Source organism: Salarias fasciatus, chromosome 8 (assembly GCF_902148845.1).
Source record: "Salarias fasciatus chromosome 8, fSalaFa1.1, whole genome shotgun sequence".
In the NCBI taxonomy this organism is placed as follows: Eukaryota; Metazoa; Chordata; class Actinopteri; order Blenniiformes; family Blenniidae; genus Salarias; species Salarias fasciatus.
This window is the reverse complement of record NC_043752.1, coordinates 14,212,724-14,227,142: the sequence shown is the minus strand read 5'-3', so window position 1 is coordinate 14,227,142 and position 14,419 is coordinate 14,212,724. Positions and strand designations below refer to the sequence as shown.

At 44.3% G+C, this 14,419-nt stretch overlaps 1 protein-coding gene across 1 annotated transcript in view; it reads left to right on the top strand.

The window, feature by feature from the left end:
- chst15 (carbohydrate sulfotransferase 15) overlaps nt 1-6,806 on the top strand; it is a 35,476-nt gene extending 28,670 nt beyond the window's left edge. Inside the window, exons 5-8 of the mRNA XM_030098749.1 lie at nt 2,680-2,836; nt 3,684-3,840; nt 4,964-5,111; nt 6,511-6,806. Of these exons, the coding sequence (XP_029954609.1) occupies nt 2,680-2,836; nt 3,684-3,840; nt 4,964-5,111; nt 6,511-6,710 (662 nt within the window). The 3' untranslated portion in view covers nt 6,711-6,806. The remainder of the gene's footprint in view (nt 1-2,679; nt 2,837-3,683; nt 3,841-4,963; nt 5,112-6,510) is intronic.
- Nucleotides 6,807-14,419: the final 7,613 nt, after the last annotated feature.

Sequence of the window (14,419 nt, the reverse complement as noted above, 5' to 3'; positions counted from 1 at the left end):
ATTTTACCACACAACTCGGATTCTCTTACACACATCCTCAGCAGTCATCAGATTAACTATTACGCACCGAATGTCACATCCGGCTGTTTTTTTTGCTGCGCGAGCAATGCAAGGAACGACACCAAACTCAGCAAAAAAGCCGTCGGAGTGCACGTTAAAACAGGAAGTGGCTTATCAGCAGCTGTCGATTCTGAACCGCAAATCTATCAGAGAGAGATTATCTTAAGAGCTACAACTTTTACAGGAAGCTGAGAAAACAGGATACGGGTGATAGCGCGTGAAGCCCCCGTTTGGCCTCGTTCTAATAAGATCTCTGGGCGGAAACGTTTCCTGTTCTGCGTCTGTTTGTGCCATCAGTGTCAGAAAGCAGCCTTTCCCTCGCTCTGCGCCTGCCGAATCATATTTAGTAACTCGGGTCATGCGTCAGCGCTGCGATCCGAGTGCGGAACGCGGCCCGACGAGCGCTCGCTGCCCCCGCCAGGTCGCATTCGAGTTGTGCTCGGTCTGCGGCAGGGTTGGCTCCGGGCTGGAAAAACTTGCTTGTAATCCGGTCTCTAATATTGCAAAGCTGCTATTAGAGCAGCAGGTAGTAAGAGTGAAGCATGGCGCTGCCCCGTAGCGGCGACTTCCACTCCAGCCAGTGGAGGTAATGTTTAAGAGAGCCAGTGACTCAACCCTTAAAGAGAGGCTAAAACGGCTTAATAATGCCGGACTTCCTTCGGCCTCACTTAGCCACTTCACTGGAGTGCTGTATAAAGGAATCACTGTTTTTTTTTTTTCGTGTGTGTGTGTGTGTGTGTGTGTCAGGACAGCAGTAATATCCCCGGCAGGGTGAAGAAGTCTTCCAAGCCTCCTTCCTCTCTATCTGCATATCCTGTTTCCAGCCTCTCTGCTTCTGTCCGTTTCTGTCTTTTTCCCGTCTCAAAGAAAACTGCTCGACTGCAAAGAAAAACCGTTTCAAGTTTTCCAACAATAGCCTTTTCACTGCCGACCCGGGGTTGGTGCGCCGAGTGCAGCTTAGCATGCTGCCCTGTTTTGTTTCCCTCTTTAAATAAATAATCCGCGCAAGAGTGGGGTGGGGGGGGGAGAGCGTGCCAAAGACCCTTTCAGTATTCACACCGTGTCCTGGGAGAACCCAGCAAGGTGCAGGCCTGTGGCCAGGATCTGGGGCTTCTGATTCCCTTCAACTGCAGGCCAAGACCGAGCCACTGTGAAGCAGCAGAGGCACGCCGGTCTGGCTCCTCCGCTTGTTTGCCCTGCTATAGCCCCTCCCCGCGGAGCCAAATGAGCCCTTTTAATGGACATGGAGACCTTTAAATAGACTTGATCGCAGTGTGTATCATTTCAGTCATAACAGCATTAGCAGCGATCCTGTTTCGCTCTTACTGTTGTCATCAGAGAAAATAGGCGCTGGCTATCATCCCCTTTCTCTGAGGACGGCGGGCAGATAAGGCTTGTGTTGTGTTCCCTCCAAATACATCACGGCTTCCCTTCACAGATAAGAGGATAATGAAGGCACAGAGAGCCTAATGAATCCTGGATATCATCTCCCGGCGCGGCCCGATAAAGTTTCTGCTCTCAAATTGTTTGAGGAACGACGTCCTGCGACTGGTTTCGAGCGCCGCGCACGTCGGCATGCGGACGGGAGTCGATCGACAATTTGAGATCTACTTGACGTGATTTTATTTTGTTTGGTTTGGAGCAGGGTGGGGGGGGCACTCATTCTAGATCTCCAGCTACACACAGATTGTAAAACGCCAGAGCAGCAAAATAACTCCAATAACAGCTGCTAATTATTGTTATCTAATTGAAAAGTCAGCAGTAAATTCTCCATTTTTATTTTTAAGCTGCATTTCTCTTCAGTTCTGGTTCTTCCTCCCAGATTTGGGATAACAGTTACTTCTCCCTGAAAATAAAAATGCCGCGTGGGCCACGGGCCAGATGGACCCTCTGCTGGCGCCGCTTTGGCCCACTCGTCGTATGTTTGGCATCGCCGCGTCAGCCTCTCATTCACCGAGCGTGTGTTCATAACATGCTGCAGCCGGCCATTCCACTAACAACAACGAGAAGGGATATGATTAGTCTTACAGTTCTATATGTTTCTGACTGTGCAAATAGTATTCTAAAAACTCAAAAACTACATTTTTGCTTCCATTTTGCATTCATTCATTTGCTCTGTCAGTGGCTCAAGGTAATGAAAAGACAAGCAGTTCTTAAACAGAATTCAGTTATTGACGCCACGAATTGCAGCTAGAAATATTCCTTCTGGATTTACTTTTCATTATTTTGATAATTGATGTCATTTATTGAATTTCTGAGTCTGAAAAGACTAATTTTATCGCTTTTAAAATGCTTATTTTTTTTTGGTTGAGTCTGTTGTAGGAGTCTAACAATGGCTTTGTGTGACCAACAGCCCAAAACTCAATTTACATATTAAAACAGGGAGAAAAGCCACAAAAGAACCCATTGCAGAAGATGAAACTATCCATTATTTAGTGATTTTCTCGAGAAAATTTTAATATTGTGATTTTTTTTTTTAAATAATGAAATTGAATGTGATAGAAGCAGTAAGCTGTTATCTGTTAGTTTATTAGACACTGAATTTCTTAATGTAGAGTGTGTGCAAATTTTTATGCAGACCACCGTGTGTGTGTGTGTGTGTGTTGGTGTGTTTCACAGGAGAAGCCAGCGCCTCCACCATGTGGGACAACAACGCCTGGGTGTATTTCTACGACAACACCACCGAGGGGGAGCCTCCCTTCCTGATCCAGGACTTCGTCCACGCCCTGCAGCCGGACGCCCGCTTCATCGTCATGCTCAGGGACCCGGTGGAGAGGTGGGCTTCGATCACTTCACTGCTTTTGAGTGGATGTACACACACACACACACACACCCATATCAGGACTATTCACACTGCTGACACAGAAAGATAGAGCCCAACTTTCACGGTGACGGCTTTATCGGCTCACCGCCGACCGGATCCTGTTTAAACTGCGACGTGTGGATATTCTCTCTGTAATTGCTTTTGTCTGTCAAATCACCACCTGCGCAACCTTTCTCCAAAAACAATTCTGGGGGAAATAAATCGCACGCCCAATTAGATTAAGTATGCCATTTTTATTACGTGAGGCTTGTTTACAGCCGAGGCATTTCCTCGGTACAGACACTGTCTCCCATGTCAAACTGATGCAAATGGAGCATTTATATGGATCTGTGCTGTCAGTGTTTCATACCCGCTGACAAGATATTAAACACCGAGCACATTTAGACAATCATTAAGGCTCTGACAAGCATTCAGCTGAGTGGGACTTCCTGACGATCCCAGTTGATTTTAATGTCTTTGGTTGACTTGAATTATTTCAAATCTGTTGGAGGTGACAGTGACGTATAATTTTCTGTTCCCTTGCCTTCTTCTTCCCACCGGGGCGACTGCATAAACAGCTGCCATTTGTTGCCTCACTTTGCGCTGCAGGAAGCGCTCGCTGCTGTCAACGTCGCAGTTCCACCTTGTTTACCGTGCGCTGCAGTGATCAGTGCCTCGGTAGCTGCTCGAAGCATGGCGTGGAGATAAAATGTGACTTTAAATAGGCCTAAACCCTCCAGTTTTCCTAGCATATCTGATAATCTGTAGGAACGTAAAAATAATGAGCTGTGTCTATTTTCGTTTCTCCCTTGTCTTGCAGGCTTTACTCCGACTACCTTTACTTTGGCATTGCCAATAAGTCTGCGGAAGATTTCCACGAGAAGGTGTCGGAGTCCCTGCAGTTATTCGAGGGGTGCCTTACGGAGTACACAATGCGCTCCTGTGTGTACAACACCACCGTCAACAACGCCATGCCAGTGAGTGTTCCCTCCCACCCAGCGTTTAAAGCCACCGGTTTTATTAGCTGGTGGGAAGAGGCGGCGAGAAAAGGAGAGAAAAAAAGACAGATGGAGTGAAAAGCACGCTTCATTAGCACATGCTAAAGCTCGCACGACAGACTTTGTGAAAGGGATTGGCAAACAGTGTTAAAAGGACTGAGCAGTCCGGCACCTCCAGCCTCCTCGCTCGCCAGCGCCGTGAATCTCATCCGCAGGGTCCCGGTGTTCGGAGCCCCGCCAGATTTTCCCAAAATAGGGTGAGAGGGGGGGAGGAAAAGACCGGCCTGTCCTCTTTAGGATCCCTGTGATACGGCCTTGTATTCACAAGTCCTCTTTTCTATTAAGCTTTGCGGCCTGCTGGGAGCGCGCAGGCTTTTCACCACTGGCCTAATTGTCCGCTAATATCTTCTAAGAGTTATTAAGCATCACAGCTGCAGCGGTTTCTCATGTCTGGGGTGACTTGATAAAAATTTGGGAGTCTGGCAGTCCAATAAAAACACAAACCAGTCTATTGATTTAAGTGAGTGCTGTGCATTTAATCCTAAGATGTTTGCACCAAATGCGTGAAGTTCTGGAAGGCGTGAGGTTTTGGCGTACACGGCCTCCTCTCCTGTTTTCTTTCCTGGGAGCAATGCACCGTTTCGGAGATGCTTTGACTTTGCAGTTTAGCCATCGCAGTGCGACCCTGAGACATGAACTCCGAGGGCGAAATGTTAAATTCCTTCTGAATGTATCCTGCTAGCATGTGCCAAGAGAAAGAAATGAGCTTATTCAGTGCGTCTGCTTTTCTTTCAGTGTTATGAGGTATTTTGAGTAGAAACTAAACAAGCCTGGTGAGATTTTTTTTTTTTTTTTTTTACTTTTGCAGCGAGGAGTAAAACAAAACAACAGCTTAATATGGAGGCAGAAAATCACTTATTTTTCACTGGAAGGTGATTTCTGATTTAGTTATTTGTTCATTGAAGTTATTGTTCATGTACCCAACGTGACCCAGCTTTATCCATGAGGAGGATGGAAGACAAAGCTGAACTACTGAACTCTTTCCAAGTCATGCACATGCATTCGTTTATCGATTAATTCTCATTTCGTTCTGTGCCCGCAGGTCAGATTGCAGGTTGGCCTTTACATCGTGTACTTGATGGACTGGCTGACCGTCTTCAGCCGGGAGCAGATCCTGGTCCTGAGGCTGGAGGATCATGCCTCCAACAGGAAATACACAATGCACAAAGTTTTTGAGTTTCTCAATCTGGGTGAGTGGGCGGCACGTCATAAATATGGAAAACATGATAAATGTGTGTGTTCATTGCCTCTGATCAGTGCGATGCAAAGCAGCTCTCTGCGGCTGTGATTGCTGCCGGCAGGAGAACATCACTAATACAGACGCCAATTAAACTAATTCAATACGAGTCAGACACTGTAACTTCTAGTGATGTGACAACTGTACAATCACAGGGCGGGTTTATTAAAACCTCCATGTGTAGAGCTCATCTCACACAGAGCGAGATATTAAAAAGATATTACGCTCAAACTTCTGGTGTTCCTTTAAATCTTATGCTCCATTCTCATCACTGCTGACAGGATTTGACATGGATGGCACTTCTTCTCATCACTAAACTCCTGAACTGTTGAAAAAAAAATAATCTAATTATATAAACCATTAATACACAGTCTGAGGGTAACAAAACCTTAAAATGGTAGGATGAAAGTTCTCCTAAAAGTCCTTACGGTGAAATCAGGGGCTGAATTTGGATACTTGCGTTTAACGCCAGACTCCGTTTATCTTATTTCAACACAAACCTATTCATGTGTCATCTTATCTTTTATCAGGCTGATAATCATCGGTGTCGATGTTGACACCGGAACACACGAAGCTCTGTGCACGTAAACTCTCCGTCAATGTTTCAACCGCAAAATGTGATCAAAAAGCAAGATTTGCCGACGTGTCACCCAGCTGTAACAGTCGAAAACACACTGCAGGATGAGGACGCTGTTGAATGAACATTTCTCAGCAATTCTAGAGGCACAAAATTAAAATGAATCCAGGCATTGTGAATATAATCAGAGTAATAAGAGGGTTGAAAAACCCCTCCTTGGTTCACAGCTCAGTTTCTTGAATGCTTTGACTCACCGAACATTCAGTCGTGCAATTTCATTACAGATGTCTGCGAGAAAGGCAGGAGGAAGCACTGTCACAGTCTGCAGTGTTAACAAAGAGCACTGCATGTATTGCATTGACAAGTTATGTTGATTTTGAAGCATTTAAGTCATGTACAACCTCCTCGCTCTGAAGAGAAAATTGGATTTCCACCCAGTGCATCTCAACTCACTTTTTTTTTTCTACGTTACCTATCAAAAGTTGCACACTTCTCTGTGAGGAGAACAGTGGAATACAGTATGGAAGGCCTCTGACTTCTTCCTCGCCGGCTTATTCCACAGTGTAATTGCCCTAAAGCTGAGACTTAGCTCTTCAAAGAGCTGCCAACATCATTCAAGGTGCGATTACCTTCCAGAGGAGCTTCTGCTTCGGAGTCCTCTCAGAGTATTTGTTCATTCAGTTTAGCGCCGCGGCAGATTTTGAAGTGGCCCAGAAAGACGGAGCGTGGCGGTTAAGTGTTTGTGTTGCTTTTTTTTTTTTTTTTCCCCCCACAGGGCCGCTCACTCAAGAAATAGAGTCAGAAATCACAAGGAGTCCGGCGTCGAACACGAGGAGGCCGGCTGACAAGAACCTGGGGCCCATGCTGCACATCACGAAAGAGATCCTGCGGGACTTCTACACGCCGTTCAACGAAAAGCTGGCGAAAGTGCTGCGGAATGACTCTTTCCTCTGGGAGAGCAACTCTCGACTGTGAACAGTCCACCCGACAGTACTTAAGTTTTTTTTCAAATCAACCACTGATGCATCAGCCAGCCCCTTTGTTTGGGTTTCATCTCTCGCAAGTGCCCATGAAAGTCAAGGTTTTTTTTTTTTTTTTTAAAATTAAGTTATTTTTTAAGTTATAAAAGCAGAAATGAATCAAAGATAGACAAATAGCACAAGCAAGTGTGGTTAAGTGGTTTTTGTGTGTGAGTGTGTGTGTGTGTGTGTGAGAGAGAGAGTGATTGAATACTGGCAGATCATGATTTATTTGATTTTTTTTTGTGACCAGATGTACAAAATTAAATAATGAACTCAAAGAAAACAACCGTCTTTTGTTGTCTTCTTGCTTTTGGGCTTTGATTAAGTCAGATAGTGATGAATCAGGGAGCTGGACAGAGGAGGAACAGTGGTTTATGTCCTTTTCATCCAACACAGCTGGAAGAAGTTCCCAGAATAAGAGAGTTGGATTGTGCCTTGATGGTAGCTGAAAGCTGCTTCAATGGCAAAAAGGGTTTTCAGACCACAATGGATTTGTTGTGCAGCAGCGCCCTCTGCTGGAAAACCCACGAAGCTGCATTTTTACAAAAGTTTCAACGACAGTCTGGAACAGTGATAAATGATATCCACTGTCACCACTAGAGGGCAGAAGAGGGCAGACAATACTCAACATTGTACAGCTGGGCTCCTCTTCAGGAATTCAGGAACTCCATAAAGGCATTTTAAAAAATGATCAATAATTCTTAAAATATGTTGGTTGTTTCAGAAAATGTAGATGAAAATATAAAAATAAATAAATAAAAAAACCTCTACATGAAGACAGACAAATAACACTGGAACACCTCTTATAATTATCAGATAAACTGTCATCATACAGAACAGTTCAATAGTCTGAGATTCAGGCCCTTTTCTTCTTTAATGAAATGCAGCTCTGCAGGGAAAAACCGCTTCATCCTCAGTGAAATCAGGACAATCTGCTGGTAAAAGCGGCTGCAAATCATTTGCATTTTCTGTTTAGAGTCGGGCGGCTCATCTGGCCGGCCGAAGGGGCTCCGCTTCAGTGAAAGCCTCCAACCAACTTCAATTTCCTTGGAATTCACAAATATTATCAAAGCTTCTTTCATCCCGGTCTGTCCTGTATCAGAATACAGTAAGTGGCAGGAAACTGGAGAACTATTGCCCCTGAGAGAACTTTTTGAAGTGCACATTTAACCCTAGATCCCACCCTTTTAACATTTCTTTGGATTGCTTCTGTGCTCAACTTTGGCTCCACCATGCTAAAAATACGACTTGTTGTCATGGGAGGTTTGTGTTTTTTCAGATGCTGGCAGGATTCTCAGTAAGTCACCTCTTGTGGAGCGGATTTATGGCGGCGGTGCAGAGTTGATACTTGGCATTTAGGTTGTGACCCCATCACTTCCCACACGGATGCTCTAAAAATCAGCATGGCGGAGATAAGGGGAGCGAGGGTAATAAACTTCAGCCCAAGGGGAATTTTAAAAGTTCTCTTGCAGATGGGCAGTGGGGTGCAGGTGGCGTATATGAAACGCAGCAGACAGTGTGTGGAGTGTACCGGATAAAAGCTGGAGCACATCAAAAGGATCTCACACTATGCAGAGAACACACATGCAACATGACATGCAACGTAATGAAGCAGGCATGGCTAAACCTATCATCACATTGTCATCACTGCATTTAAATCAATACTGGTACATCAATACCGAAAGAGAGAATTTCAGATTCCATTTTTTTGTCACATTTAGAGCAAAACACCAAATAAACCTGATCTATTTACTTGAGTAAATCATTTGGTATTCTTGAAGCTGACTGGTGCATTTATCTTACTAATATCATAAATGTGAACAGCTGTGCTTGAACAGATGCACTGTCCAGAGAAATCGACTATAAAACTTGATAACTATCTTGAGTATACATTAAAGGTAGTTTTTCTTTCCTTACATAACACATTGTAATGCGGAGAAATGGCAGTCATACTGTAAAAGTGTGAAACATGTGGGAAGTCGTTAAGTGTACAGAAACAGCCTTAAACCACATTTTAGGGTTAAAATGTTCAATGTATTATGCATTTATAACTGAAGTCAACAGTGATAACACTATGTGCAAGAAAAACAAAGCAATAAAACGGACCTTCAATAGAAACGGGAAAAAAAATTCACACATGAGCAGCCTTGTACCAGGAAAAAAAAGAGAATAATGAATATAAGTCCCATGTTAGCAAAAAAAAGTATCACTGCAGTCCCAGAACAGAAAAATTTCACTTTGAAATTGAGATGGGTGCAGAAATGGTTGACTTATTTGACCATTTAGCAAGAAAATACCATGTAAACATGGGTTATTTGGCCTGCCTGGATATTTTTGGTTACAAGTGCAAATACTTATGTCATTGTGAAGCATTTTGGGATTAGATCATGCATACACTGATTAACTTGTTTATAAGTAGCCTATGTTATTTCATACATGTAAAATACATGTAATTTAATTTTCTCCTTTGAAATAAGTGGCTTCTTCACAAATCAAACCTTTTAACCAGCTTCTCTTTATTCGTTCCTTTAAGCAGTTGAGGTGAAAAAGCAGAGGAAACTGTTAACTGATTGGTGATTTTTTTGTTGACAAAACAGAAATCAAGCTGATCCTGTTTGTTCCGGAGAAGCCGGCCTCCTGGCTTTAGCGCCGTATGGATCCTTTCTCCTTGAAGATGGAGTTGTGGGGACGGAGTCCCTGAACCCGCTGAGAGGCTGTTTCAGGCCACACTAATGGGATGCTGGATGTGCTCGGGAGGCATTTTCTCCTCAGGTCCATTCCGTCTCTGTCAGTTTGGATAATCTTTGAAGCAGGGCTTTAGCAGCGAGGGCTTTCTTAACACCGTCTTTCCCACCACTTTTCTTTTCTTGTTTCATCAAGTGTCTCTCTAAACTCCTGCTGCTCTCTTCCTTCCTGTCTCACTTTAGTCCTCTGTCAAACTGAACATCTCTTATAAACTGTTTGTTTTATTGTGGTACATGCTTGATCAATACCACTAACCATGTTTTAGTTAGTCTCAGACTTTGGTCAATATGTCAGAAGTCTGCTCATAACCATCAAATCAACTGAAAACAAAAAGTACCGACTTGTGTCGGAGCGTTTTGCTGTCAGTGATGAATGGTGACGATCTGAATTTAAAACGGGATAAACAAGTTTATGCAACAAACATTCGCTATCCATCATGCAGATTGAGCGCTCTGATAGTCTGCCAGTCGCAGCTATTTGAAGAGGCTGTGTGCGGCCCAGACGTACCAGCTGACGGAAGACGGAGTGAAAGAGGAATGCAGCAAAAAAACAAACTTTTTTTTTTTAATTATTATTAAATAAATGTTATTCTCAATTGGGTGAGACTTTTTGGGAAAAAAAAAATAGTAACAATGCAGCCGTTGTTCTCTTATTAATTGCATGTGCGACGATCCAAAAGCATGAAGACGATATTAGACACAGGAGTCCTGCAAATCCTGCAGAGTTCTCTCTGCTAACACTTGTTGGATCGGCTCAGTCCGAAGCATCTGTTTGTCATATACAGTGCTATGCACTTTAATGTGTTTTGGATGCATGCTGCAGAAATAGAAAAGATCCCTGGCAGAGATCATGATTACTGATTACTCCACTAGTTTTTTAAAAAAAAAAATATGATTAGCTAACAAAATCTCAAATTCAATTGCGATTGCTTCCACAAATTCAAGACTCGTCCATTTGTTTCAAGGGTTTCAGGGAAAGCCAAAACCTTGAAATGTCTAAAACTTTTTCATGCATGTTGTTTCTTGATGTCTTGATGATTGTGTTTACTTTTGGCCGGCGTAGGCAGAGCAGCATTAAGGGGATGCAGCTATTTTTATCAGGCCAAACTCCTGACAGCGGAGGATGTTCTAAACCAGATGTTCCTTCCTTTTGTCTTTCTCCCCCGATCTGCTCAGGCCTCCGGCGCCCTTACAGTCGCGCCGGTGTTCAAAAAAAAGGGTTCAATGCATCCAAGGTCAGTGCTCCGCATTAGCTTTCACCGCAGACTGCAGCCAAGCATCTCAAAACAAAGACAGTGCGGAATTGTAATGTGGCTCGGCCCAGCGCCTCCTCCGAGCTGACAGATGTCCTTCTGGAGCCCACACTGGAGGACAAGCTACCCTCAACGCAGCTCGATAAACAAAAGATAACCTGTAAAGCTTTTGACTCAACCAGTACGTGTTGCTTCAACGTTAACATGTGATATTCCTCGTCGGATTTCCTTCTTCATCAGGATCATTCCTTGATTTAAATGAGCATCTGTCAGAGGCGGACAGACATCTGGCTCGTCTCGGCCGCATCCAGCTGGATCCCGTCCCGACCGCGTTGAACGTGGACAGAGGATTAGAAACACAGGTGTTCAGGAAGGGAGCGCTCGCTTTCAGGGTGGCTGATCCAGGCCAGTGAGGATAACTGTTACAGATAACTTGCGGCCCATGTGTGCGATATATGTGTTAAGCGCTTGTCATCACACGAGTTCTCCAGACCACAAACCGTAACGAAATAGCAAAAATATCACAGACATAATTGTTTCGACAGGGACCCTCTAATAAAGTTTTTTTTTTTTTTTTCTGGGCAGGACTGACGCAGAAAGTAGAAAACCATCTACAGTGTAAAAGACAGATGTCAAAAGAACTTTATTCTCTCAATTGACCTAAATAAACCGCTTACTGCGCACGATGACAGGCTATTATTCACAGTCCGGTGAAAACATTTGCTTCAGACATTTAGCACAAGTAAATTCTTCAGATTTGTCACTGGAGGTCAGACACCGTTAGCCTTGAAATACCTGCATCTACTGATTTGTGGGCCATTGGATCACAGTGGGATTAAACTTTTAAACAGTTTTGTTTTTTTAGTCCCAAAACATTCAAAATCTGTTTGAGCATCTGGCAACAAAACGGGAATAACATCTCATGTTATTTCAATCAATTAGAGCCACAGTATGTTTCTGTTTACTATGATTACACCAATGAAAATGTCTCACAACATCTTGACTGCTGAAATGCTTTGGAACGGCTCAGTTCCAAGAAGGACACCATGAAAACATAAGCTCGCAGAGACTGAAGGTCTCCGAGCGTACTGCTCTGCATGTGTGCCGGTCTAACAAACTGACCATTGCCATGTTCCACACAGTTTCCATGGACACAAGGAGAAATGATGCCAAGACCCAGCGCCAGGCTGTTAGCCTCTTCTGTTATTATACGACGATCAGAAACGTTCCCGGTGTACAACGGAGCCACTTTCAGTAATGTATGCAACCAAAATGATGCAGAAATGGAAATAGATGTATTTTTTATTCCGTATAAATCTGAAATGCCCATGCTTTAAAGCAGTAAATCCACCGTCTGACTCCATAAATGTGTCCCATTACGTTTTGGTGAACACACAAATAAATAGGACAAAGTGAGCACGTCTCCACAAAGTACCAACAAACCTGCCTGTCCCCAATGAATTCCTGGCAACTTTCATTAAAAGTACGGGCTGTAAGCCAAATCTGACACCCTCAAGGTCGTGCTAGATTACATGCATGCTTTGTTTTATGTGTGCGTCCATGTTGACGGGCACATAAAACGAAGAACTCCACGTTTAAAGCCATTCTTGGTTCATTATTGAACTCCTATAAAGTTGGACGTAACAGCACAATAAAACCCGATTGTAAATCATCCTTTTCCTCTCTCAGACTTGTATCTGGAGCCAATCCCCCGCTTTTTTCATCAAACGCGCTGTGACAAAGCAGCAGCGGGGAGGTGTTTGCCGCTAAGCTCCTAACCTATCACACTGGGCACCGGCGTCCAATTAATGAGACTTCAGATGGGGATTTTCTTCCTATGAGAGATTATGGGGAAAAGGCAGGAGCAATCACTCACCCACCTTGGGTGTTCCTCACAAAGAGAGACAGCTATTGTCACAACATCCTTTTCTCAAGCTGCTCTGCATCACAGGCTGATAAGCAGCCGTTTGATCCGCCTATAGCTGCCGGTTTATCGCAGACGCTCTGGCTGTTTCAGACGTAAAGAAATCTCGTCTTTTAATTAATGCTGATGGTTTCTGACTCACTTTGACAATGTATTCTTCAGTACGTACATATAGTAAGTGTCTCTCGAGGTGCTAGTCCTTTCATTAGAGGCTGTAAACTACATCGGTATCCGTGAACAGTATTGATAAGCAGGGATGAATGTTGGGCCTGTGAACTTAATTAGAAGCAAGTAGCAATAAAAATAAGGGTCAGAAGAGAGATGTTCAATGTAGCTCGAGCTCGGTGAGGGTGGGTTCATCCTCCTCCGCCATAAACCATGCAGCCTTGCAGCGTATCCCCACTGAAACTTTAAGTATTTTAAAGTGTGCATCAAATTTCGTGTCTTCAACTCCTCGCGGCAAAATCTGGCAGTCGAGCTGCCGTCTTCTCATCACACCTTCCGTTTCCTCTCCCTCTTTCTTCCAACCAGACAGCTCAGGATGGGTGTAGTCTCGCCGAGGAGTGGGCGAAACAGTGAATGCTTGCCTGGCTGGCGAAGGATTGTGCCAGCTGAACAGAGAGTCTTCCAGCCCGGAGCTGTCCGCCCACTCCAGATCCTGCTCCGCAGTGATTAGCCTGCAGCCTCAGCCGCCTTTTAGACTCTGCTCAGACTCCCTCTCAGTCTCAGGTGCTTCCCTGTTTCCCAAACAACCTTTTTTTTGGGGGGAATTTTCCTTCATGCAGAGTCCAGCTGTATTGGTAATATACGTTGAGCAGCATGCGGGTGGACTAGCGGGCTTGCTGAGAGATTTTTATCCCTGCCTTTAGCTTGTCTTGCCTCGGGTTGATGAAATGTCAAAAGCTGTACTTATTAGCTGTGCAAGTGCTCAGTGGAATCCCCACTCCTCATGACTAAATCTTTTAAGCCGAAGGCCAGACGTTTCTTTGCTTAGCAATAACTCCAAATGCCACTTTAAATACCAGAGGTAACATGCTGCTTGTCCTGTGATGCCATGCTTGACTTTTCCCCATGTTTATGTTCTTATTTCTTTCACAAATCATCATTGGAAGAAGAAAAACGACCGGAGTTCAAGACAGTTCAAGACAATGTGGATTTGTTCAATTGACTCCCGGTTTGAACTGATTCCCATTAAAGTGTGGCTTCATTAGCTGTTGTAGTCGTTACCGCATGAAAGAGAGAGCGAGAAGGGGGAAAAAAGAGAAAAAAGGCTTCACCAAGAACAGACAGTGCTGATGTGATGAGCAGTGACACACAGGGCAGCACTTTACCCTGCTGCTGGAGCGCGCCTGTTTGTTTGATTGGATTTCAGCCGTTTGTTATTGTGTGAATTACTGCGGGGTCCGCACGCGCCTCGGCCGAAACCAGGACGGGCTCGGCAAATTAGGCGGCAGCAGGAGGAGGAGGAGAGGCAGGTTAATTCCCTCGGCTTGTCTGGGGACTTCCTGCGATGTTAGCTGACATTAAAGTCAGTAAGTTTGCTTTAAGTAACGGGCATACGCCCAGTGTGAGCCATTACTGAGCAGAGACGCTGACTGCTGCTGTTTGTTTGGGAAGAGATATATTTTGTGCCAGTTCGTACCTAAACACACACACACGCCCTTATTGATTGGGGCGCTTGCACCTGCTTCTTCTTTGGAGACCCAGAATTATCAGCTGGTTAAATAGTTGTTTCTGTGTC